Below are 26,439 nucleotides of genomic sequence, written 5' to 3' on the forward strand. Positions count from 1 at the left end.
ATCTAATCTAGCCCGCCTGCCAGTCAGACTCATCGTTTAATGCACTGCTCTCTAAACAGAGACTTGCTCCCCCTTTCTCTCTCTCTCGCACTGTCTAATAAATCATCTACGCATATGGATTAAACCGAACCCTGATGTGGATATACAGCAAGCAAGCAAGCAAGCAAGCGAGCGAACACGGTAACCGCATCTCTATTTTCGGAAAAATGAGCTCAGTTCCGCTGGAATCTGCAGAACCTGAGACGCGGAGCATTGCGCCTTCGAGGGTCTATTTTCCAATGATAACAGCTTGAGTCTCTATACAGAGCGGAGCGAGTGAGCGCGCGGCTTCAAAGCAAACAACAAGCTTTTCCTAGAGCTCTCCGTATCTGACTGACTGACTGACTGACTGACTGACGTACGTACGGTACGTGCAGCACTATCTTGTCAGTCTACATCTTGGCAGGCATGTTTCGCCCTCTGTACACAACCCGGTTGACAGCTGTTATCTTATTGTCTACGTCTACGTCGCCGAAGCTCTCCGATACAGTCGGCGTGACAGTGCAGCTCTTGAAAAATCCCCCCACAAACGACTACGGGGAAAGAGAGATGTGGAGAGAGGGAGAGAGCAGTTTGCGGAACGACCTTCGCGAATGAGTCCTACATTTGGCACACCACAGTATCGGTTGGATTATGCACTACCTAATGTAAAAGCAGCTAACAGTAAAACTTATGTCTTCCTATATTGCGCTACAACAGGTGTGCTACGTCGTCGTCTCGCAACCGTTAGAACAGCGACATGCTAAAATAGATTGTCAATTTCCTGTTCTAGTCGCTGACTGGTCATAGACGTCGAGCAACGCGGGGAGAGAAGGCAACTTGTCGGTCAAATTGAAAAAAAATCTCCAATTTCCTCGGATTACAAACAACCTTGGTTGGATGATGGAATCGAGTGGAAGCCAATTTCCAAAACAACTTTCCATTGTCTTGGCTGCACCTCTCCGACGACGCGACGCTGAATCGATGCACCACCCCTTTTTTTTTGTCTTGGCTGAACCTACTGTATGCTACTCTTCGAAAGCCGAACGGAGCCAAGCCACCAGACGTTGACGCTGTCGGGTTCGTTTTGCTTAATGAATAGTTTAATTATAATTTTCATTCAATTGTGACGTTTAATAAAGTGAGTGATACACATGCACAACACATACACTCTGGGCAGCAACGAGAGGAGCGAGAGTGAGATGTGCGTTTTGTTACATCGTAGGGTAGAGTTGCTTCAATTCGCGCTAGGAGTCAATATCACTCGTACGGCTAATTTTCGCCCATTGGTCACTTAAAACCTGCCGTTCTAGTACTACACTATGTTTGTTTTGATTCGCTATGAAAGTTTGACAGATAAAATGAGGGGTTCGAGGATTTTCCTATGTTTCGAGGGGTGCTTGGGACCGAAGAGAGTACCGGAGCTGAGCCAAAAAGTTGAGCGCATTTCTTCGGAACCTTCTGGTCTTAGAGTTACCTCTATGGTTTTACCACCGACAAACCGACATGAAACTTGAACTTAAATGTTGCACACAAATCTCTAACGGCTGATTCTAATGTGTAGCGATCCGATCTGTCAAAACCGGGCAATTTTTATCTCGATAAAAATTATTTTGTTCAGAATAGATCAGATACGAAGCAACTTATAAATTTTGCACGCGGCTTAGATAAATGTTTTCCGTGAACACGAAGAAAGATGTCAGTAGTGTGCTTTGAACAGAAATTTCATGGTAATACATGTCGGTTTGTCGGTGGTTTTACGCCCAGTTCTAATGAATTGGCGCACCATTTTTTTTTGTGATAAGCATTCCATGGAACGACGTGTTGGTTAGCGAGATTCCAAATGTGTGCTATTTGTTTACGCCATTCGTAATAAGTTGTACTTGTAAATTACAAAGAGGGGTTGCAATTTATTTGTTTGACAGATACAACCTGTCAAACTCGCAGTTAGAGAGTCACAATAAGTGATTTAATGATCGGTGAATATTAACTTTTCACAAAGCATGAATATTCATTGATCATAAAAAACGAAATTGACAGGTGTCATGTGTCAAACACATGTTTTACAATCTCTTCTTGTAACTTGCAGGTGCTATGATTTTTTTTTATAGCAAACGAATGGCCGCACAACCCCGCTGAATCAGCTTCGTAAAATGGGCCAATTTAGGTACCGTTACCCTATCGTGCGGTATATGCATCAGTGCGGAGTGCGGATGCGATTAGGAGGACTCTCCCCCTTGTGTCTGATCAACGATGATCAACAACGACGCAGCAGAGGCTGTGCAACGCCATATAGGCGATCACTCGTTGCCGTTGCCATCGTTTTCTGTAATCGATGGTAAAAAGGCTGCACCTCTCTTGAAAGTTGATTTCCCGATGTGTACACAACAACAAGCACCGCCGCCGCGCGGTTGATCAATTGCCCCGTCGAATTCGAACAAATATAGTGTGGTGGCATGAGCAATGATTTGTGATAGATGCAACAACCGGTAGCACGCAGTGAAGCTATGTTGCGAAGTTTCACTACTCTGCCGCAGAAAGTTGGCTACCGTAGCTTTCCGTTTTTGGCAGCTGACGCGTCCAAGTTTTTCAGTTGCACGATGAATCTTTATGTACAATGCGTCTTTCGCAGGTAAGCCCATTACCCAATGAAGGAAACAAGTTCCCTGATTTTTCAGTCGATTTTCAGAAAAAATCAAGCCATTCACATTTTTTCTAAATTCAGTGTTAAACATGAGCAGTTCCAGGCTAAATGTGGATAAATAGGCTGGAATTGCTCAAACAAAATATTTCAATTTAGAATGTTGTGAGCGGGGGGAGGCGATGTGGGTTTTTTGCGCCTTTTGCCAATTCATGACAATGACGCCCCATTCATTATTTTTAGATTATTCCCATGTTACGACCAAAGCTAAATTGATAACAAAAATCGAACGATTCTTGGTGCGTTTGAGATCGATTGAAAAAAAAAAATCAAATTCGCCCATTCCTAAAATTTCCGTGGATCGCGACCAAGCTAGTCAGCGACCGAAATCTTCAAAATTTGTCCATGTTTTAACGATTGTATGACAAACGGTCGAAAGACGAAAGGTCGAAAGGATTATAGGTCAAAAGGACAAAAGGTCGAAAGGACAAAGTGTCAAATGATGTGAAGGGGGCCAAAAAATCGAATGATGAGAAGAGACAAATATATTGCAAAATATCAATTTCGGTCAAATGACTCATTAGACCTAGTGACCTCAGCGTTATAGCGCTTGGCCTAAATTGCCATCGAAACTGATTTTCTTGGACTTTTAATATAATTTTCCGTTATTTTTAGAAAAAATAAAAAAGTTCAATAAAAATAAAGCTTTGCGTCAATCCCAAAATTATCCTGGAGTTCGGATCAAAATTACAATGGCATTCCTGAAAATTAACAGAAGACTCTTCTCGTAATACCTTGGAATTCCCTTGAAACTCTTCTAAAAATTTCCACGGAATACGCCTTAAAATTCCTAGAAAATTGAGAATCCTGACGATTCGATCCCTTTGAAATTTTTCTCTAACTTTTCTTTGAACTCTGGTCAAAACTCTCCTCAGAAAGAGATTTACAACAATTTTCCTTTGAATTCTTGAAAATAACCCTAGAATTCCTTTATAATTTTCCTCAATTTTTTTATTGAATAAAGATCAGAATACGATTCTTTTTGGTATTTTTCTAGGAATTCACTTGAATTGTGTTCTCTTAAATTATGTTTATAATTCTTTTTGAATTCTCTTAAGAATTCTCTAGGGGTTCTCAACCTGTTGTTCTTCTCAAGATCCCCATACAAGTCTTATCAAAATCACCAAGGAATTCGCCTTAAACTTCTCCAAACAACTCTCTTGGAATTATTTTAAAAATAACATAGGAATTCAAACCAAAACTTAATTTCTGTTCCCCAGAAATCCCATGGAATTTATCTCAGAATTCCTTAGGACTTCATCTGAGAATTCTTTGAAACCTCATCTAAGAATTCCTCAGGACTTCATCTCAGCGTTCCTTAGGATATCTTCTCATAATTCCTTAGGACTTTATCTCAGAATTCCTTAGGAATTCATATCAGATTTCCTTAGAACTTCATCTTAGAATTCCTAAGGAGTTCTTCTCAAAATTCCTCAGGACTTCATCTCATAAAATTTCTTAGAACTGAATCTCAGAATTCCTTAGGATTTCATATAAGAATTCCTTAGAACTTCATCTCAGAATTCCTTAGGATATCATCTCATAATTCCTTAGGACTTCATCTTAGAATTCCGTAGAACTTTATCTCAGAGTTCCTTAGGACTTCATCTTAGAATTCCTAAGGAGTTCATCTAAAAATTCATTAGGACTTCATCTCATAATTCCCAAGGACTTCATCTCAGAATTCCTTAGGACTGAATCTCAGAATTCCTTACGACTGCATCTCAGAATTCCTTAGAACATCATCTCGGAATTCCTCAAGACTTCATCTAAGAATTCCTTAGGACTTCATCTCAGAATTCCTTAGAACTTAATCTCAGAATTCCTATGGACTTCATTTAAAAGTTCCTTGAGACTTCATCTTAGAATTCCTAAGGAGTTCATATCAAAATTTCTTAGGACTTCATCTCATAATTCCCAAGGACTTCATCTCAGAATTCTTTAGGACTGAATCTCAGAATTCCTTACGACTGCATCTCAGAATTCCTTAGAACTTCATCTCAGAATTTCTTAGGACTTTTATCTCGGAATTCCTCAAGACTTCATCTAAGAATTCCTAGGACTTCATCTCAGAATTCCTTAGAACTTAATCTCAGAATTCCTATGGACTTCATTTAAGAGTTCCTTGAGACTTCATCTTAGAATTCCTAAGGAGTTCATATCAAAATTCCTAAGGACTTCATCTCAGAATTCATTAGGGCTTCATCTTAGAATTCCTAAGGAGTTCATCTCGAAATTTCTTAGGACTTCATCTCATTATTCCTTAGCACTTCATCTCAGAATTCCTTAGGACTTAGAATTCCTAAGGAGTTCATCTCATAATTCCTTAGAACTTCATCTCAGAATTCTTTAGGACTTCATCTCAGAATTCATTAGGACTTCATCTCAGAGTTCCTTAGGGCTTTATCTTAGAATTCTTTAAGACTTCATCTCAGAATTCATTAGGGCTTCATCTTAGAATTCCTAAGGAGTTAATCCCGAAATTCCTTAGAACTTCATCTCATAATTCCTTAGACCTTCATCTCAGAATTCCTTAGGACTTCATCTTAGAATTCTTAAGGAGTTCATTTCAAAATTCTTTAAGACTTCATCTCATAATTCCTTAGAACTTCATCTCAGAATTCATTAAGACTTCATCTCAGAATTCCTTAGAACTTCATCTCAGAATGCCTTAGTATTGCATCTCAGAATTCCTTAGGGCTTCGTCTTAGAATTCCTAAGGAGATCATATCAAAATTCCTTAGGACTTCATCTCATAATTCCTCAGACCTTCATCTCAGAATTCCTTAGGACTTCATTTCATAATTCTTTAGAACTTCATCTCATAATTCCTTAGGACTTCATCTCATAATTCCTCAAGACTTTATCTAATAATTCCTCAGGACTTCATCTCAGAATTCCTTAGAACTTCATCTCAGAATTCCTAAGGACTTCATCTAAAAGTTCATTAAGACTTCATCTTAGAATTCCTCAGGACTTCATCTCATAATTCCTTAGAACTTCATCACAGAATTCCTTAGGACTTCATCTCAGAATTCCTTAGAACTTCATCTCATAATTCCTTAGGACTTCATCTCATAATTCCCCAAGACTTTATCTAATAATTCCTCAGGACTTCATCTCATAATTCCTTAGAACTTCATCTCATAATTCCTCAGGACTTCATCTCAGAATTCCTTAGGAATTCATGTCAGATTTCCTTAGAACTTATTCTTAGAATTCCTAAGGAGTTCTTTTCAAAATTCCTTAGGACTTCATCTCATAATTCCCAAGGACTTCATCTCAAAATTTCTTAGAGCTGAATCTCAGAATTCCTTAGGACTTCATCTCAAAATTTCTTGGGACTTCACCTCAGAATTTCTTAGAACTTCATCTTAGAGTTCCTTAGGACTTCATCTTAGAATTCCTAAGGAGTTCATCTCAAAATTCATTAGGACTTCATCTCATAATTCCAAAGGACTTCATCTCAGAATTCCTAAGGACTGAATCTCAGAATTCCTTAGGACTGCATCTCAGAATTCCTTAGAACTTCATCTCGGAATTCCTCAAGACTTCATCTTAGAGTTCCTAAAGACTTCATCTTAGAATTCCTTAGGACTTCATCTCAGAATTCATTTGAACTTCATCTCAGAATTCCTAAGGACTTCATCTAAGAGTTCCTTAAGACTTCATCTTGGAATCCCTAAGGAGTTCATCTCAAAATTTCTTAGGACTTCATCTCAGAATTCCTTAGGACTTCATCTCGTAATTCCTTAGGGCTTCATCTTAGAATTCCTAAAGAGTTCATCACAAAATTCCTTAGGACTTCATCTTAGAATTCCTTAGGACTTCATTTCATAATTCCTCAAGACTTTATCTAATAATTCCTCAGGACTTCATCTCAGAATTCCTTATAGCGTTCTGGCCTACTCGTAAATCATTTTAAAAAATGCCCCCTTTCCCTAGCGCCCCACCTCTCTTTTAATACGTATTGAGTATTGAGGTACTCAACAACTGTGCGAAATTGAAACAAATTTGGATATAATCTCGATTTTCGGGAGAATTTTAAATTTTCAATGGGAACAAGTAAGGGAAACAGAACGATCCTACTCATTTGCTTACCAAAAAAAGCAAATATTGCTCAAATTTCACCAATACTCGGACTTATATTGAGAATACTATACAAAACAGCTTTGGCCAAGACTGCTAATCGATTTGATCTTTGTACAAATAGTTACAAATCTTTCACTTTAGACCAAGAGTTCGACACGTACCTACGAGCTCATATATGCGCCTGTAGGTATGCGCGGAGCAATGGGCCTAAATTAATATAATAATAACACTTTTTTCTCCGAAATCTAATCGAACAAAGTTGTTCTGCCTAATATTCCCAATCTTTTTCCATGATTTGGTGAAATTTGAGCAATGTTTGATTTTTTGGCAAGCAAATTAATAGGTTCGCTTCGTTTCTCATACAAAATTTAAAATTCTCCCGCAAATCAGGACCACAACCAAATTCGTTCAAATTTGACACCGTTGTTGGGGACCTCAATATACATCGGACGAGTAGTTGGGGAACAGGGGGTTGTAATCCACCATTCAAACTTGACCCACCCTACTGGCTATGCGCTTCCATCATCATCAAAATGCCGTTAATTTGGGTATATTCTGCTCAATTTTGAGTAATTTGTCGCTCATTTGAGTAACCACAAACTCGCAACTCAACCATCCTCAAATGCATCGATCAGTTTCTGAGTATGAGATTAGTGACATCAGCCATTTTTCTAAATAATTAAGAAATATTCCGCTGCAATTTTGAGGAAATTCATTGAGATTACCTGATTTTCCTAAAATGGATTTCCTGAAATTCCCTGATTTTCCAGCGGGGTTTTTTTCCAGGTAGTCGACACCCTTCCATAGAACACCCGGAAAAATCTTGTGAAGCGCGAAGGGTAGTTCAAACGACGTCCAGGCCAATTCATTAGACTTATAGGACTAGGCCCAGCGGTTATCAGAGGAACCCTCCAAAATTGACTCTATCGGAAGAAATGTGTGGATTACAGTCCATTTGTCCATGACCGTTATGTATGTCCATCATCAAATGCCTAGCAGTGGTATTTGAATTGCTTTCAAAACCCAAATTGCCTGCAACAGTTCTACCGAGCGCATTGTGATACCTGGCGAACCGCAGATTACGGTTCCTTCTCTTTTGGAGGTCACATCTGAGGTGACCACCAAGCCACCCCATCTGTCATCGTCAGCTGCACTGCACACTGTCATAATTGCACGCCAAGTGTGACGCCCAACCAAGAGTTTTTAGGCTTGCTGCTGTGATTTGCCCGTACAGTGTAGGTTTGCCACCGCGACGGCGACGACGGTGACGGGATTGCGAAATTAGTCGTTCCCAATTTTCCAATCCACCCATCGCCGTGTGGTTGGCACTTATGGCATACACGCCTGACTAACTGTGTCGGTCGTGCAGGCGTGTAACACAGCACACACACGCACACACACACACACACACACACACGCACACACATACCCAACGACTTGAACGTAAATTTAATTTCTCGAAACGCTCTGGTACTAAGGGAAGCCAGAATACTTCTGCTCGGCGTGGAAGGCGTGAGAAGTCTTGTTGCTAAAACTACCACTCGCTATAGCCATTCAGCGTTGCCGAGTGAGTGCGAGGAGGAGGTGTTCCTCTGTGTGTCTATAGTTTCCATTCCATGACCTCCAAATTCCCTTCCACTCCACTCCGGGCTCGATGGGCCTGTTCTGCTGCTCCCACAGTGAGCAACCAAAAATTAGACGCAAACTTTCAAATTTGATAAATTTATTTAACTTTGCCCCAACGACGACTTCGAGGAGGCTGTTGGTTCCACGGTTTCCGAACGCCACAATTCTACATGGTGTTTGGTTTGTGTACCTCTCTCGCTCTAGGTGTACCTTACAGCTGCCAGCGGTAATTCGGGATCGGTCGAGCGCACGCGAGTGGGACGAGGTGTGTATTTTTACGCGAATCGAATTGAATTTAATTCAGTAAAAGATTTGAACGGCCCAGCAGAGGGACCTAAAAATAGCTCAACGCGCAAAATGAAAATAAGCAGCAGCAGTGGCGGCAGCGGCATTGGCGGTCGTTGTGTCAGGAAAACTCTCACCAAGTTCGGGAAAATCGGGAGGGGGTGTGGAAGGGAGGGGGAGCTAGTATAAGGGAAAGTGCGGTAAAGGTACATCTAAATCTGGAGGTTTAGAATGTGGAAGTGAGGGACTGTGGGGGAGGGGCAGAGAGGGATCGAGGTGTTTGAAGCTGGGATGTGGGATTGAGTTTGGAGAAAAACATATGAAGGAAATTGGCTTCTGGGAGGTTCGGTGCTACACAATGAACGTCGTAAATTGCTGGTGTGACACAGCATCGAGGCTTGCAACATTGTGTAGGCTGGAAGAATCGTTGACGTTGATCAACCTATTGGACCGGGAGTTATGCTTTCGTAAACGGTTCAGCGCAAGGTTGCCAGCAATCCGAAAAACAGGAAAATAACCGAGAAATTGAAAATTAGCCGGGAGAATCGAGAAAAAAAAACTTTAACATACGGTCAAATTTTTACACTACTATTTCAAAATCAATTAGTCAACAGATAGTCTTTTAGCTGCAGAACCCAACAACCAGCACCTTTTATTTGTTTTTTGACGTAGGACTACGTCTGTGATTTCTATATGGGGTACACTTTGTGAAAAACAAAAATGGAACATGTAACAAAATTATGAAAGATTTTGAACATTAATAACTCAGCTGCTCCTGGACCAATTTCAATAATTTTATCACCAATCGACCAGAAATATGTCTACGCATCAATAGCAACACTTCCGACTAATGATTTTGATCAAGAAACTATTGAAAAAGTGGTAATGTCAAGCATTGTCTAATGTATAAGTAAAAAGTGATAATTTTATCACTGTTTTCATGAAATTAACGTTCTTCCCAAACCCAGTCGTTATACTCGAGTAGCACTTGGTTGCACATCATTCTGCTTTAACCTGAACATACATAAAAGAGCACTGCTGTCTAGCCTCCACTCATTTTCGCTTCGGACGGCGCGGTGAGCAGGCAGCAGAAGCATCAATAGCAGCAGTAGGAAGGTGGTGGCAGGTTAGGTAGTCCACTCTTCTACCCAACAAGCAACAATGGCTGATCGTGGCTAAGGAGTAAAAGGTCGTATCTCCGGTCTGATCTACGAGGTGTGCTGAAGGAAAATGTGATCCGTGATGCTATCACCTACTCTGAACACGCCAAGCTTAAGCGGCCATGGATGTCGAACAAGCTTATTACAGTGCGCCCCCAACGACCACAAAAAATGCTCTCCAGCGTTGTAATCTTGTAACCAAACTTGGAAGCAGGGGTGCAAGTGATTTTTATCGATTCTCTTCATCTTTCGTTAATAACTCGTTAATTGCCCTTTGCTTTCAAGGTATTGACGCAAGCAAACTACGCAAAAGGAGAGTGTCGCTACATGATAGCAAATTACTCATGATGGGAGGAGTCTGTGTAGCTTACCGGCGTATGCAAAAAGAAAGGCAATCAAAATTTAATTTTGTGATTGTTTCCCAAACACAGACATCATATTGAAACACCATCGTGATTATGCATTGTAGCATTCTCTGTAAATTACAATTGGTACAGTAAGTGCTTCAGTGTTTGCACTCCGCGTTGGATAGAGTCAATATTCGAAGTGAAACAAGTGTTTATTGAGAAATTTTGTAAAAATCTTCAAAATGTCTTAACACATGGCTGCTAAATATCTTCGCGATTATCGGAAGCGCGTGAGAGACCAGGAGTCAGGGAAACCTGCGAAACAGGCGCAGACCGTTGCTGAACGCGTTCGAATGTGTCGAGCCAATAAGAAAGCGGCCAATGGTAATCCGAATTTCAGGATTTATTCAATAATCGCCCACATTCAAAAATTTGAATAATGAATTGTTCATTTTGGAGTTAAGTTTCTAAACCATTTATAGTTATTAAATATTAGCTAATATTTATTAGTGAATGGAACATCAAAAACAATCTCGTAGTTCTACGTCAACAATGCGATCGTGCTTTTGACACAACCCTGAACGTTTTTTCTTATCAAAAATGGTCGTTGACACAACAGGAAAAAAATGTTCTCAAAATTGTAATTTTAAAATTGTTGTGCACACATGAAACTTGTCAATGTAAAACCATGTAAATTAACAGGACAAAAAGGTGTAAGTCTACATAATTTAACATAGAAGTTTACATGATGCATATGATCATCTGTAAGTTTACAAGTATGTAAATTAACATGTTTAGAGCTGTCTAGAAGGAAGCGGGACATTTTGCCGAAGGACGTTTCGCCGAAGGTCGTTTCACCGAATGGGTCATTTCGCCGAAGAGCAAGCTACGGTTTGAACTTTTCTCAAAGCTCAGTAAATTTTGGAATCAGTCCCGAAATTATATTAAGAAGGTTCGATTTTTTCAACCTGGCAAGCTATTCAAATGTAATGCTTCCTTCTTTTGAACATGACCAGTTCTTTCAAGTTGTGCTGAATTCAGGAAATTTTAAATAATCAATATTTTTATTTATAGGAATGCTTTCTTTTTTTAACATTAGCAGTTCATTCGAGTTGTACTGATTTCATTATTTTCTAAATAATCAATGTTTTCAATTTTTAGGAATGATTCCATCTTTGAAACATGACCAGTTAATTCAGTTTGATTCATGATTAAAATTCGGTAAAATGGCCCATTTGGCGAAATGTTCTTCTGCGAAACGTCATTCGGCGAAACGTCCTTCGGCAAAATGACACAACCCCGTCTAGAAAAGTAAAATCTTTCTGGGAATAATATACACAGTATTTAGTTTTTTTTTTGTAATTTTGAATAAAAATTCAAAAAAATGTTTAAAATTACAATATTGCAAAAAGTACCTAGGGGAATTTACGTATTCTCGTCAATCTAAGCAGCGTCCGAACTTCTATTAGCGATTTCTCAGCGTCACACACATACATGACAGGTTTGTTTGTTGACATTTATCTGCTGCTTGCTGTTCTACCAATTCCAATCGACAGAATTGATCAAAACGGGTTGAACATGTTTTTACAACGCTCCAAACTTCTCAGGTGAGTGTGACTATTGTCGGCAGTCTCTTTTTCTTCGGCACCCTTTCCATTTGAACTGCGTGTTAACCAGCTGTTCTATTATCGGCAACTCGAAATCAGCCGTATTTTGTAGTGTGTATGTTTAATTTAAAGAAAAATATGGCATAACAGGATTGCACAGTCGTAAAAATGTAATCAGATTGAAGCTGAAAAGGTAAGGAATCGGCTTAATACATTCAGGGAAGAGTTTTGATGGGAAAATACAGTGAAATTAACGTTTCAATTTCGGTTGCCGAAAATAGTCAATGGGTGCCGAAGCCATAATTTACCCTATATATTCAGCAATAAAAAAAATAAAAAGCTCATAAAAAATGCAAACTTTAGGAGTATTTAAAATTATGCACACTTGAAAATTTGCCAAAAAATGTAAAATACCAATCATCATATTTGGTCAACTTCTTGTTAACAAGCTGTTTTATGTAATTTTTGCACATATGATTTATAATGTCTCAAATATTGTTTCCTGTGTATAAATTACGTAATAAGCGTTCTAGCAAAAAGTTCAAATATTTGACCAAAAGTTCTTGTTCAACGATTTTTGGCAATTTTCAAGTGTCCATGATTTAAAAAAATTTCATATTTTGTCATTTTTTAAAATTATTTTTAATTACAAAATCCAAAATGACCGAATTTTTTATAAAAATGTGAACGATTGCCTATAATTTACAATTATTCTTTATTTTTCTCTACAACTTTTTTCTTTTCCATTTCATAAAAGTTAGCATTTTTTATAAGCTTTTAAATAAACATATATTTAAAAATAAACTTTTTCAACAGGTTTTTTTATATTTTTGATGAATATTTTTGATTTTCTTCAGTGTGTATATTTTTTCTTCTGAACATGCAATCGAATACGCCATTTTGAAAAATTAGGCGAGAGTCGATAAGGCGCAAACTTGGTTCATTGCCCCAATTGAACAATCATGCGAAGTTTCATAGAACTTGGAGGGCTTTTTGTGCTGGAGTTCAGCCACTTTGAGTCACGTCTAATTTTTCAAAATGGCGTATTTTAATGTTTTTCAATTAATCATATCGAAATCCACTCATCAAAGGAGCTGTCCATATCCCACGTGGACATGTCTAGAATGGTTTCAGACCCCCAGAGCCTTAAGTGAACAATCGCCAGCTTCGCTCAGCATTCGCCAAACTGTTCACGTGGTGTATGGAAAGCCTCTAATCGAAATAACGTCTGAGACAAAGTTTGTGGGAAACTGGATTGCTTTTTAGACAAAAATACACACTGTAAAAAAAATCGTAAACAAAATTTAGATATTTAAACTTATGTTTATTTGTAAGTTTATCAAAAAAGCTAACTTTTCTGAAATTTGGACACAATGGACCAAAATCGTAAAACATCATTTTGCACAAATTTTGTTTTTCCCCCAATAAATTTTAATTGTTATTATTGTTTATTGAAGTTTTTAATAGTGTTTTCCATTTTCCATATTAATTTCCCAAGTAACAATTTTGGTTCTATTAGGGCTCTGCAGGCCATGATTTAGACTTGTAGCACGCTTTAAAACCTTGATAAAAGGGACTCAAGGGACATACTCTTCATTTCGCTCGGAATTTCTTGCGGCACCGCACTTCCCAGGTTCGGGAACACCATCGATCTGCTTCCTTCCGAGAGGAAACCGGCGTACTTCAGGAATCGGTACTGGCGGTTACCTTATTTCTTGTCAGTATGAATGGTGTATTCTGCGATCACCCAGTAGGTATTTTTTATTTTCTTCTACGCCGACGATATCGGCATTATGGCCGCCAGGAATGCTATCAAAATCCTCCGGACGGAAGTGGTATAGGCCGTTAAGTTTGTGCGTCGTTGGGCATCTGGTGCCGGATTTCAGTTGTCGGCGGAGAAAAATTCGTTCGCCCACATCTGCACCCATGGCCACCGGTCTTTGTCGACGTCCACCATGGTTATACCGCAACAAAACACCGCCGCCGCACAGTGGGACAAAATCAAAGAAAGAGGGACAGGGCCATTTGTGACGAAAATATTGAGTGTAGCATTTTGATGTCTTCTTAAATGTTTCTTCAATTTTTAAATACTTTATTGCAGTGGAAACAAGTTTACCTAAGGGGGGTATACACTAAGATAAAAAATATTTTTTTATGTCTCGTTGAAATTGATGATCATCTATGGAAACATTGTAAATGAAGTCATTTTAAGATATTTTGTCCAAGACGTCAATTTTGCATCTCTTAAGTGGACGAAGTTATAGGTAGAAAATGGAGTACAAACCCCTTAAAACCCGTTTTTTTATCATAAATTTTAGTTTGAATTTTACTATTTTTTTTAATTGTTCTACAAAGCTGTAAGTACTCTTAAAATTCACATTTTTGCTTCGAAAAACAAATCGCTATCTCTTTGTTTAAAAGATTTAAGTCCCTTTTTAATAATATTTAACGCTATCTGTCAACGTTATTTTGTTCAACATCTTGTACTCTACTGTTACATATACAATTCATAGGGGGAACCAAGGGGATACCTAATAAATTTTCTTAAAAAATACCTCAATGTTTTGTTACGTATTGCTGTTTTCATGACCATTTTTCCAAATGTTTACATTAGGGTTTGTTCCCCGCTGCTATTTCAATGCTTATTCTGGTCGCCAACAACTGGGCAAATTTTAAATTTGATATGGGAAGCGGAACGATCCTATTCATTTGCTTACCAAAAATCCAAATATTGCTTAAATGTCATCAACACTCGGACTTAGATTGAGAATACCAACCAACTTTGTAACCAAATAACTTCATCCACTTAAGAGATAGAAAATTGACGCTTTGGGCAAAGTTTCTTAAAATGACTTTGTTTATCTACAATGTTTCCATAGGTGTTCATCAAGACAAGACATACAAAAGTTATTTTTTTATCTTAGTGTATACCCTCCTTAATCAAAAATGTTCATTACTCACTAACATTCGAAAAGACATCAAAATGCTACACTCAATAGTTGCAAATAGCCATTCCCCACTATTTTTGATTTCGTCCCACTGTGCGCCGCCGCTTTGTTTACAATCTCCACTCAATCAAGCAAACTAATCGTCCTTTTCATCGACTCAGCCAGTGTTGTAGCCGCCGTTGATGCCGAACACCCCACTGGATACCCAGCCACTGAGAAATCCAGGGCAATGTGGAAGCTGATCGCCTCGCGTCCTCTAGTAGACATATGTGCCTGTACACGCGTAAAGTCCCTGGTTCAGACTTGGGAAGCCAGGAATAGGGACTCGAAAAGGGAACAGGAAAATCAAAGGAGACACGGGCAAATGGGAGGATCCAGCAGACCATGGCTACCAAATTGTCCTCTCCCGCCTAAGATCTGGTCACACTCGCCTTCCCCACAACCTCAGTGGAAACGGTGATTTCCACAAGACCTGCTTTCTATGCCACATTCATCACTCTGTTGAGCATTTCCTATGTCACTGCCAAATACCAGGAAGCAAGAGAGCTTTACGGGATTCCAAGCAGTGTAAACGACGCGCTCAGCAATGACGCAACCCGGACCGCTGCTCTACTATGTTTTCTTAAAGAGGTAGAACTTTTCCACCTAGTTTGATAACTACCACTTCGGTGCTCGCTGCCGGCAGCGGATCCCTCATAAAAGCCTGCTACCGGTCGGTGGCACCCTCCTCTTCGTCATGGACCGACCACCCGTACCATAACCCGGATTACCGACCCTAAACTGACCAAGATCCATGCGTACCAAATCCCGGACTACTGACCCCAACACAAGGCACAACCAGAACCCATCTCTGAAAAAGCAATCCAGTTTTCTGAAACTTTGTCTCAGACGTCATTTCGATTAGTTGAGCCGTTTTCGGGCTATAATTTATGGAAAAATATCGAATACCTCATTTAAAAAAATTAAGGCACAAACTTGGTTCATTGTGAACAATTATGCGAAGTTTCATGGAATGCCGGGAGGAGAGAAAAAATCGATTCGTCAGTTGGCGTGGAACTGTTCAGTGTTTTCAAATCATTTTGCATATTGCTGATCCATAGAAAACTTCTCATTTGCCGGAGTAAAGAAGCTGAAGAAGAAAAGTCAGTACCGCAGCTGTCAAACTGCTGTACACTAAAAAAATCTTAAAGTAAAATCGACCCCAAACTTCAAATATCGCGTAACATTTGAAAAGAGCCTATCCTCGTTGATCGATTCTCTTCATCGACTTTCTCTTTGGTTTACCACGGCAGCATACACGAATTTCTCACTAAGCTCGCAGCACAGTTCGACAGAAGATGATGTTAGCTTGCGCCTGAAATAACACACCGAATGGGAACTCATTTGCAGTCGGGTTATTCGCGAAAGAGTAAATCGATGAAGAGAATCGATCAACAATGATAGGCCCTTTTCTCGTGTTGCGTGAGAAATAATGTTAAATATTAAATGCGAGGTTAAATGTAAATTGTTAAATCTCGCGCAACACGAGAAAAGGGCCTATCATTGGTGATCGATTCTCTTCATCGATTTTCTATATAGCGAATAACCAGACTGCAAATGAATTTCCCATTAAGTGTGTTGTTTTATGTTTAGACTACAGAGTTATAACATGTTATAGTGCTATCTTGATGGTGGTTTCTGTGTTGCAATTATTTGACAACCGTTATAACATGTTAAAACTCTCCAGTCTGTACAGCGTTTTAGACGCAAGCCAACATCATCTTCTGTCGAACTGTGCTGCGAGCTTAGCGAGAAATTCGTTTATGTTGCCGTGGTAAACCAAAGAGAAAGTCGATGAAGAGAATCGATCAACGAGGATAGGCCCTTTTCAAATATTACGCGAAATGATGAATTTAAATATAACCTTTAAAATGTTAAAATTCTAAATTTTAGATGCCGAATTTTTTTCTTCAAATTTTAATGTTTTAAATGTTAATATTTGTTATTTGAAACGTTTGAATTTTTAATTTTAAATACATATATTGAATGTTCAATTTTGAATTTTCTATTTAAATTGAGGGGGTTAGAAGGAAATCATCGTCTTTCTCGTTCGTCAATAATTCAGCTGCAAACACATTCCTTGATTCGTGTGCCATTCTGGATGCTAGATGAGAACCTTCTTTATCAAACTATGTGCCAGAAATAGCGCAAAATCTGTTTATAAAGCTGTGGCTATCAAAAGAGAAAGTCGATGAAGAGAATCGATCTAAGTCACTTACACCCCTTTCTTTCTATCGCCCTCAATTATATTTTTTGAATTATAATTTCAAATTATAATTATTAAATTTTTAATTTAAACTTTTAATGTTCTTTTCTAGTTTGTTTATTTGTAAGGCTCAATCGCATTAGCTTTACGGAGCCGAGTTTAAACTTTAATGTTAAATTTTAAATTCAAATAGTTAAAATTGATATGCTAAATGTAGGATAATAAATTAAAAATTAATTAATAATGTCAAATAGTAAACGTTAAATGATGTATATAAACTGTTAAATGTTCAATTTTAAATTATATGTTATGAATGATAAATTCTAAATGTAAAATGCTATATGATAAACGATAAATAAGAGACGAATGATATTTAAATGTTAAAGCCTCTAAAATAAAATGATAATAATGATACTAATAACAATAAATAGTAAATATTGAATGTAATTTGTTCAATGTAGTTTATAAAAAATTAACTACAAAACTATGCTGAATATGGACTATGTTATGGATTATGTTATACTTGTCATTCCAGAAATTTTATTTCAAATGTTTCATACTAAATGTTGAAAATTTGTTAAATGGAAATTGTTTAAATGTAAATCTATTAAAAGTGTAAAATGTAGTATCAAAGTACATACGTAAATTTTAACACTTGACATTCAAATATTAATTTATTTGGAATTTATCATTTTAAATTCAAACCTTAAATAAAAAAAAATAATTTCATTTTTTCAGTGCAGTCCAGTGCGGTTGAACTTGGCGGTCGAAACAACCGCAGTTCGGTCAAATTTATCTTTTTAACCGCAATAATTAATTTCTAGGAATTTTTCGGGTTGGAAAATGTCTCGACTTCCCTGGGCATAGAGTATGATTGTACTTGTCACTCAATTATACTAATGCAAAAATGGTACTGGCATCGAAAGGTCTCAATTAATAACTGTGGAAGTGCATCTAGAACACTAAGTTGAGAACACGCAATAAGCTAAAATGCGAAGAAGAAGAATAAGTTCTGGTGACCGTGATTTATTCCCATGTCTACTAGACATTCTCTCGCAACCTACTAGACATGCCTAGGTGTTCTCAAGACATGTTTAAATAAAATTGTATGCTTCCTTGAGCACTTCTACATTTGTTTACCAAAACAAAATTCCCTATTGGCTGAACTCCTTACGAAAGTCGCTAACGTTTCGCATGCCCGGAACATTGCATAATTCTGGCGTGAATAACCTCCACAAAATGTACAAAATGCCCATTCGGTGTACTTACTTAATGTAGTAGATCCTGCCGTCCTGCGTCTTGGCCTGCTCCCAACCGGGCGGCAGTTCCCCGTAGGTGGCATGCTGGTTGGACACGTCATACGAGCGTCCCCGGCTGTGCAGAATGGCCTGTCTGGTGAGACTTTGCTGCTGAGCCTGTTGCTGTGCTTGCTGCTGCTGTTGGGCAACGGCCGATGCTCCCCCGTCCCCACTGCTGCCTCCTTGCTGTGTCTTATTGCTATTTACATTGCTACTGTTGTTGGCCGCCGCCTGTTGGCTGGCCGCCGTAAGGCTCGCGACCAAACCGGCCGGGATCTTGCCCAACGAGGCCGGACTGCTGTGGGCCCGACTGTGATGGATCGGTAGTCCGTTGGGGCCGGTGGTGACCCCGCCCAGTATGGTTGTGCCGGACCCGAATGCCGAATCGGCCGAATTTTCTCGCGAATGTGACACGGAGGGGGACTTGGACCCGGAGGACGGCGGCTTGAAGAACGAGTCTGGCAACTTTCGCATACGGTAGGGAATTTGCAACGGTAATTTATTGCTGAGTGTTTTATCGAACAGCTCGTTCAACTTATCGTTCGAGTCTTTATCCACCAGAATTATCAGGTTTTTCTTTTTATTGGCCCCATCGTTCTCCTCCGAGGTGTTGGTGTTGCTGGCCGTGTTGTTGGTGTTGTTGCTGTTGCTGTTGTTGAACGCCATCTTGTGTGTTTTGTCTCGTCGCTGCCCGTGTGCAGTTTTTCAGTAGGAAGAAGAGAGCTCGTTTCGGCTCGTCTCAGCTCGGCTCAGCACAGCGCAGCGCAGCGCACGCGAATGAGCGCGCGAGAGAATGTGTGTATGTTCGCACACGTCGCTTTCGTCGTCTGTCTCTTGTTATACTTGTTGCCTTGTTAGTTGTGTTGCTTTTAGTTTTATTTTTGTTGTTTTTTTTTTCTTCTACGTCTCCGATATTCTCGCGCTGTGGAGATACTTCAGCAGTGTGTCTGACTTGGCTTCTCCGTCTTTTCAACTTTACTTAAGCGATAAAATTAGCTTTTCTTAATATTGCTTCCTTTATTTCTTATTCTCCCGACTTTCGTCAACTCTGGCGAATAACCCGTGTCTCGTCGGCGTTTGTGTGTATGGCTGTTTAAAATATTCTTTTTCTTCGGGGTAATTTTCTTCGCTTTTACACACCAGCTCGGCTTGCAGTATTTAATTTTTAAATTTATACCCCGCTCCTATCGCGCTGCGCAGCCAACAACGTCGTCGTACATGACTGGTAAGGCACTTGATTTTTTGATCCTACAAACGCTGCGAGTTTCCCAGCGCGCACGACCCGTGATCGATTATTTATATTTTCCCAAATTTGACTTGGCCAAATTCAAAATACGCAATTTTCCGGCTCCCCCTGGTTCACTCAATCACTGCGCCTTGGCTCACTCAACGCGGAGAAAGAGAGCAGTCGTGTACTCTAACTCTACCATAGCATTACGTTGCACGCCGCAGAAAGGGAAAAAAATCATTAATTGAGCAAAAATTGTCTTACTCTTTCTCTTCCTTTTCTTCTACTTCTTCCACAGGCCTTCCACTTGATTCGACTTAACTCTCAATTATGGCGAATTTCCTTCTTTTTTCTCTTCTCACACACTTTTCCCGACGGTGTGCACAATAAAACACGACTCTTTGTTGCTTCTCTATTGCATACACTTATCCTTCTTCCTTCCTTTCCTCCGCCTTCTTCGCCCAGGCTTGCACTAATGTTTTCTGTTTTCAATCACCGCTCCACCGCTCTTTTCGTGCTCTCTCTTTCTCCCTCTTTCCCCTCTGCTCGTGGGAGGCGCGCAAAGAGAGCTGCACTACGGTGAATTTCGCTTCAACTCCAACACCAAACTCGACTGTGGGAAAGTGATCGTCAGAAAATTCTAACGACAGCCTTGTTCTAGAGCCGTGTGTCACGACACTACGGACGACGATCACGAATCATACACTTCTCTTCACGAACGTGACGACGACCGCGCGCGATCACGACGAAGGTTTCACTCCACACTAAATTGGGATGGCGGCGCGAGATGGACCCCCAAAAAATCTCCAACGACTACGACGACGACGACGTTCAGAACCGACGAAATCAAAATAAAAAGGAAATAAGCGAAAACCAAGAGCAGTGCGGTGCGGCAGCACAGTGTTGGATCCCACACTTCTCTTTCTTCCTTCTTCTCCTCACTGTCTGTCCGTCTGTCTGTGTATCTTTCTTGCTCCTCTTTGCCCCCCCTCAATAGTGGAAAAGACGACCACAACGAACGGGAAAAAAGATGCACACAAAATAGTATTAATACTACTAAGGAGAAACAGTAAAACAAAAAAAACCGAACGAAGGCACACACGAACGAACGAACGAAACGAAGACAGACTACTTGTGTGGAGTCCACTTGCAGGAGAGCAGGATCAGGGTCCGACCATACTCAACAACTGATTCTACTTGACTGACTAATTATTATTGTGCCCCGTTTTGCGTACTGCCGATGTTCGCCTGACTGCTGTTGACTTTACTCTTCTCGCGCTCGTTCGAAATAATCTCACCATTCATCGACGATTCTCGCGCTCTCCCACTCAATCGCTCCGGTCCGGTCCGGTCGGCGATTCTCCCTTGGGTCGCTCAGCTGTGCATGAAGTAGCATACGTACGTGGTAAGATTTTTTTGTCGTACCGTCTCACATAGGAGTATTTGCTACAAGAATTTGGCCAAAACTCTAAATTGTTGAAATTGGTTCAATGTTTGCTAGAAATATGTGCAGCAATATCTGTAAAATTGTATGAATAAAAAAATCATTCCTCCTAAAAGTGCAATTTGTATTTTTCATGATTTATCTAATTACGTTTACATATTTTTTTCATTATCTATCATAAAAATACCCTAAACCTAGACCAATATTATGTTCTAGACTCTGGAAAACTACAATGCACAGGACTTCTAAAAATTAAAGACCAGCATTTTTTTGAAAATTGTCCATAAAATTACAAAGAAGACTTAGGAGGAAGATTTGCTTCTGGCACTTTGTTGCAAAGAGTTTGATCTTTGTTTTTGGTGAAAAAATGTATTCTGAGAACAACCCGGAAAGTAACTGAATCGTTAATTCAATGTTACATACTTTTAGATAAAATTTTCATTGTTTTTCCTCTACAACATAGGTGTTAATTATATGTGCTTGTACCTGGAAGCTGTTGAAAATCATTCTGGGTGGTACCCTTTGGAATAACTATGCAAAAACATAATTTACTATTCCGTATGGGGATGCACTTCTAAAAACGACCAAGTGATTACTCAAGATCTTCTAATAATCATAGTTAGGTGGGTTTAGAAGAGCATTATGCAGGTCCACAATGGTAACTGTGAGATAGCTACGATATGTTGTTACTATAAATAAAACCGTGGGATTTAGGCATTTCCAGAACAACATGTGAAAAGGGCATACAAGCTTTTTGTAAACAAACCTTCTTATGCCCTTTTCTCGCCACCCATATGACACCAACGCAAACCTTTAACATCACCGGGTAGGGGGCACTTTACCCTTTCCGATGATATTGCTGGTTTGCGTGGGCGACCCTCGGTTGGTGAGAAAAGGGCTTACAAAGGTTTGTTTGCAAAAAGCTTGTATGCCCTTTTCACATGTTGTTCTGGATTTCAGATATCGGAATTTTGGCCAACTTTTAGGATCAAATACTCCTATGTGCGTCAATATAAGCAGGTTTAGGTTTGACTGCCTTCCTATACATTGATGCAATGGAACGCACAAGAATGGTAGTTGGGGGTTTGTTTGGATTTGTGTTGCTACATAGTGGAGAGGGGCTCGTCGATGGGTGCTACGGAATTATCGTGTCTACGGTGATTTACAACGGCTTCATCTATGTAGCCAAAATCACGACTGTGCCAAAATCGAAACCTTTTTCGACGTTTCACAATTGAGTGCTCAAATGGCCAAATAGGGTAGCCAACGGGTGAATTACCTAGGAATCGAAAAACGATTTGATTTGAACCTTACACTATTTGTTGTACCTATGACAATTGAGTTCTATTAGCAGGTCACTTTTTATAATTGATTGATTGATTCATCTTTATTAAAGAGGCTTTCAGCCTGAGACTGGTTCGCCTCCACCACTTTTTATAACCTAGGTTACTCTTTCCAAGTAAGTCACTAAAAAGTCACTTTTGACGTAGGACTACGTCTGTGATTTCTATATGGGGTTGCACTTTGTGAAAACCGAAAATGGAACATGTAACAAAATTATGCAAGATTTTGAACATTAATAACTCAGCTGCCCCTGGACCAATTTCAGTAATTTTATACCCAATCGATCATAAATATTTCTACGCATCAATAGCAATGCTTTCGACTGATGATTTTCAACAAGAAACTATTAAAAAAGTGGTAATGTCAAGCATTGTTCAATTTACAAATAAAAAGTGATAATTCTATCACTGTGTTCATGAAATAAACGTTCTTCCCAAACCCAGTCGCCATAATCGAGTACCACTTGGTTGGACATCATTCTGTTTTATCCTGAAAAAAATATAAAAGAGCGCTGCGGTCTAGCTTCAACTCATCGGGCTTTTTTTTATACAGGGGGGAATCTGCTCCCAGACTCCTGAGAAGATAACTCAGGGTGTGGGGATGGGAGAAATAGCTCTCCCGACCCACTAAACCTTACCCTGTGCTCTAGGCCCTTGCCCTCCCCGGAACCGCCCGAAAGCATTACGTCATGGGAGGGGGCCGGTTGCGCTATGGCGCATCACTTGGTGTTGTGTCCGACGTGACACTCGCTACTGCACAGTGAGCAGCTGTGCATGGCCTTCCTCTTGTTGTTCGCTGTTCGTTGTTCGCCCGAGTTCTAGAGCAGACGTGATAGCCAGCCAACTGTCCAACAGGGCAGCTTAGGACAGATGTGACCGGTTACCAGCTGCGTGTGCTAAGCACTCTAAGAACCCGGCGTCACTCCTGCCTTTGCACAACGAGGGTTTGTGCAGAGCTTCTCAACCTCCTGGGACGAGCTGGATGGGGTTCCAGCGTCCTTACTCTGCGGTAGTTCGTTTAGCCGCAATATCTCTCCCTTGGGTTCGATAATTAACGTTTCCAGGGCACACCACGAGGAGGCGAAATACTTCATGCCCCCTTTTCGAACTCATCTGGCTTAGGAAAGGCCATTCTACCATCCACCAACTCGCACGGGTTACTAACATCATCAAGTGGAATGAGTCCGTTTCCAATACATCTGCCATGGCATTGTTGGACGTTGAGAAGGCGTTCGACAATGTCTGGCATGATGGTCTAGTGTACAAGCTGCATCGATACAACTTTCCGATCTACCTCGTGAAGATCATCAAAAAACTACTTGTCAGGCAGATCATTCCAGGTCTACTTGAACAAAATCCCCTCTGATACGTTAAACGTTGATGCAGGGGTCCCTCAGGGTAGCCTGCTTGGGCCTATCCTATTCAACTTTTGCACGTCAGACGTTCCTCCCCTGCCGGATGGTGTTATCCTGTCAATGTTCGCAGATGACACCTCCATCATCTATAAGGATCGAGTGATCCGTGCTCTGGCGAGTAAACTACAATCAGGCCTGGATGTTTTGTCCGACTATTTTAAGAGCTGGAAGATTTGTATCAATGCAGCTAAAACACAAACCATTCTGTTTCCACACTCGTATTCACCTCGGCTTGTTCCGCCTGCTAACGTCAAGATCCATCTTGATAGCACTCCCATTGAATGGTCGAGTGAAGTAGTCTACCTTGGTCTCACCCTCGATAGCAAATTGCTATTCCGATCCCATGTGGACAAAACATCCACCAAGTGCAACATCGCTCTACCCTCTGATAAACAGGAAGTCCACCCTGTCCCTCAAAAACAAGCTTGCTTTCCACAAGCAGATCATTCTACCGACTATTGAGTATGGTATGCCAATCTGGGAGAGTTGTGCTAAGTGCCACCACCTAAAGCTTCAGAGGATCCAAAACAAGATCCTCAGAATGATCCTTAACAGTCCACCGCGAACTCGTAATTCTGAGATTCACCACCTAACCGGTCTTCAAACACTCAAGGAGCGAAAGACTTCCACGCTGGAAAGGTTCAGAGTCGCTTGTCTGCGATCAAACCACCAGATCATTCGTGATTTGGCAACCTAGTTTAAGTAGTTAGGTAGGTTCCTGTGCTCAAGTAGGTAGGTTATCAAATTTTTAAATTCAAACGAAAACAATCCCATAAAAGGGTGTCATGTAAATTAGCGCTAAACGCAATCTTCACATTAGAATAACCAATTAACTAGAACAAAAATAAAGAGCCAAAGGCTAACCAATTTAAATGTTAACCCAAATGTTGTACTACTTCACTACTACTAGCCTCAACTCATTTTCGCTTTCGGTGAAAAGGCAGCAGAAGCAGCAATAGAAGCAGTAGGAAGCCGGTGGTAGGTTAGGTAGTCCACTCTTCTACCTAACAAGCAATAATGATTGGTCGTGGAAAAGAAGGAAAAGGTCTTGGTAAAGAAGGCGTAAAGCGTCATCGCAAGGTTCTTCGTGATAATCGCCATCCGTCGTCTAGTTAGCCGTGGCGGTGTCAAACGTATCTCCGGTCTGATCTACGAGGTGTGCTGAAGGTGTTCCTGGAAAATGAGATCCGTGATGCTGTCACCTACACTGAACACGGCAAGCGCAAGCGGCCATGGATGTCATCTACGCTTTGAAGCGACAGTGACGCACTCTGTACGGTTTTGGAGGTTAAATCATCACCAACTTTGGCAACAAAACGGTGCTTTTCAGGTTGTTGACCCTTATTACAGTAAAGAGTTGGAATAGAATTTATCTGTGCCTATTTGTCCATATTCAGAACCACACGCCCTCAACGACCACACAAAATGATCTCCAGAGTTGTAATCTTGCTTGAGCTTGAGCTTGATTGACCGCCCACGGTTGCTACTCTGTTACTGCCAGATCAGCTGTAATTACACAGTGAACCAATAGACGATGCTTGGGACTAGCAATCATCCTCAATGTGTAAAAACTGGTGATCTTAAATTAGGCAATACCAGCGCCGGCCGCGCCCGAACACAGGTCAAGAAAGGAATGGGAAGGATTGTGTTGACATGACACTCGCTTTGACGGAACCCGAGAACACCTTTGCACTTCCACTTGGAATCACTGGGATGTTGGATAAGAGGGTTGGGTTTGCAGCAGAGTTCGTTTTGGTAAACGATAAGCTGAATTGATGTCCTAACGATCATATAACGCGAAGAAGCTTGGGACTAAACCCACGGTCTTCTGCTCAGTAAGCAAAAACGTTTACCACTAGGCAGACGAGCACCTTTTTAATCACCGAGTTGCTGTTATTACCATGTAGTCATATTAACAAATAAAACGATTGACGAATCTTGAATGTGGATGGGCCTGAGATTAGACTCATGATGTTCTGCTCAGTAAGCAAAAACGGTTGCTCTAAGGCCACCGAGCCCCTCATATCACATAATACCGTTGCTCAAATTTGTGTATCCATTCAAACCCGGAACCAACGACAACAACGAGTTTCCATAAATCTCTTTGATATGTAAGGACCTGGAACCGCGTTTTTCTGCTCAGTAAGCAGGCCACTGTAACCGACGATCTTTCAAATCCGAAAACTAAAAACTACGAAAAAGTACTTAGGCCTTCATTAAGTTCCACTTTCACGCGACGTTCAATGACAGGGTCCTATCCAGGATTACATCTGAAAAATCCAAATCTGGCCAACGCCCACCCTAAACCTAAACCTGTTCTAATCCACCTGAAATGACTAACGAATGGAAGACTTTGACTACCCAGCCATGCAATAGTCTCATTCCGTGCCTTATGGCAACTTGATGATTCTATTGCGCTCATCTTTTGGCACCACCCAGGGGAGACTTGGTCCTGTACCCAATGCTTAACTTATCTCCATTCCACTCAGCTACTCGCAATTTCTTGTGATATAGTGGGCGGAATATTATTATATGAGACAATTCAATGCAGACTACTACCCTGGTTATCGCCTGGTACCTTATAGCACGATGCTAGGAGGCGAACCGGAAGAATCGATGAGCTACTTCCCCCAATCTCCAGAGTTGTAATCTTGTAACCAAACTTGGAAGCAGGGTTCTTAC

General features: G+C 40.3%; 1 protein-coding gene across 2 annotated transcripts in view; it reads right to left on the reverse strand.

Moving 5' to 3' along the window:
- Positions 1 to 19,579, reverse strand: part of yki (Transcriptional coactivator yki) — a 139,618-nt gene extending 120,039 nt beyond the window's left edge. Inside the window, exon 1 of one of the 2 annotated variants that reach the window (XM_065230492.1) lies at positions 18,299 to 19,579. In XM_065230492.1, the coding sequence (XP_065086564.1) occupies positions 18,299 to 18,993 (695 nt within the window). In that variant the 5' untranslated portion in view covers positions 18,994 to 19,579. The remainder of the gene's footprint in view (positions 1 to 18,298) is intronic. The other variant, XM_065230493.1, reaches the window with a different exon arrangement.
- Between the last annotated feature and the right edge of the window lie 6,860 nt (positions 19,580 to 26,439).

Source organism: Ochlerotatus camptorhynchus, unplaced genomic scaffold (assembly GCF_037179485.1).
Source record: "Ochlerotatus camptorhynchus isolate MF236.1 unplaced genomic scaffold, CSIRO-AGI_Acam_v1.1 ptg000330l, whole genome shotgun sequence".
Lineage (NCBI taxonomy): Eukaryota > Metazoa > Arthropoda > Insecta > Diptera > Culicidae > Ochlerotatus > Ochlerotatus camptorhynchus.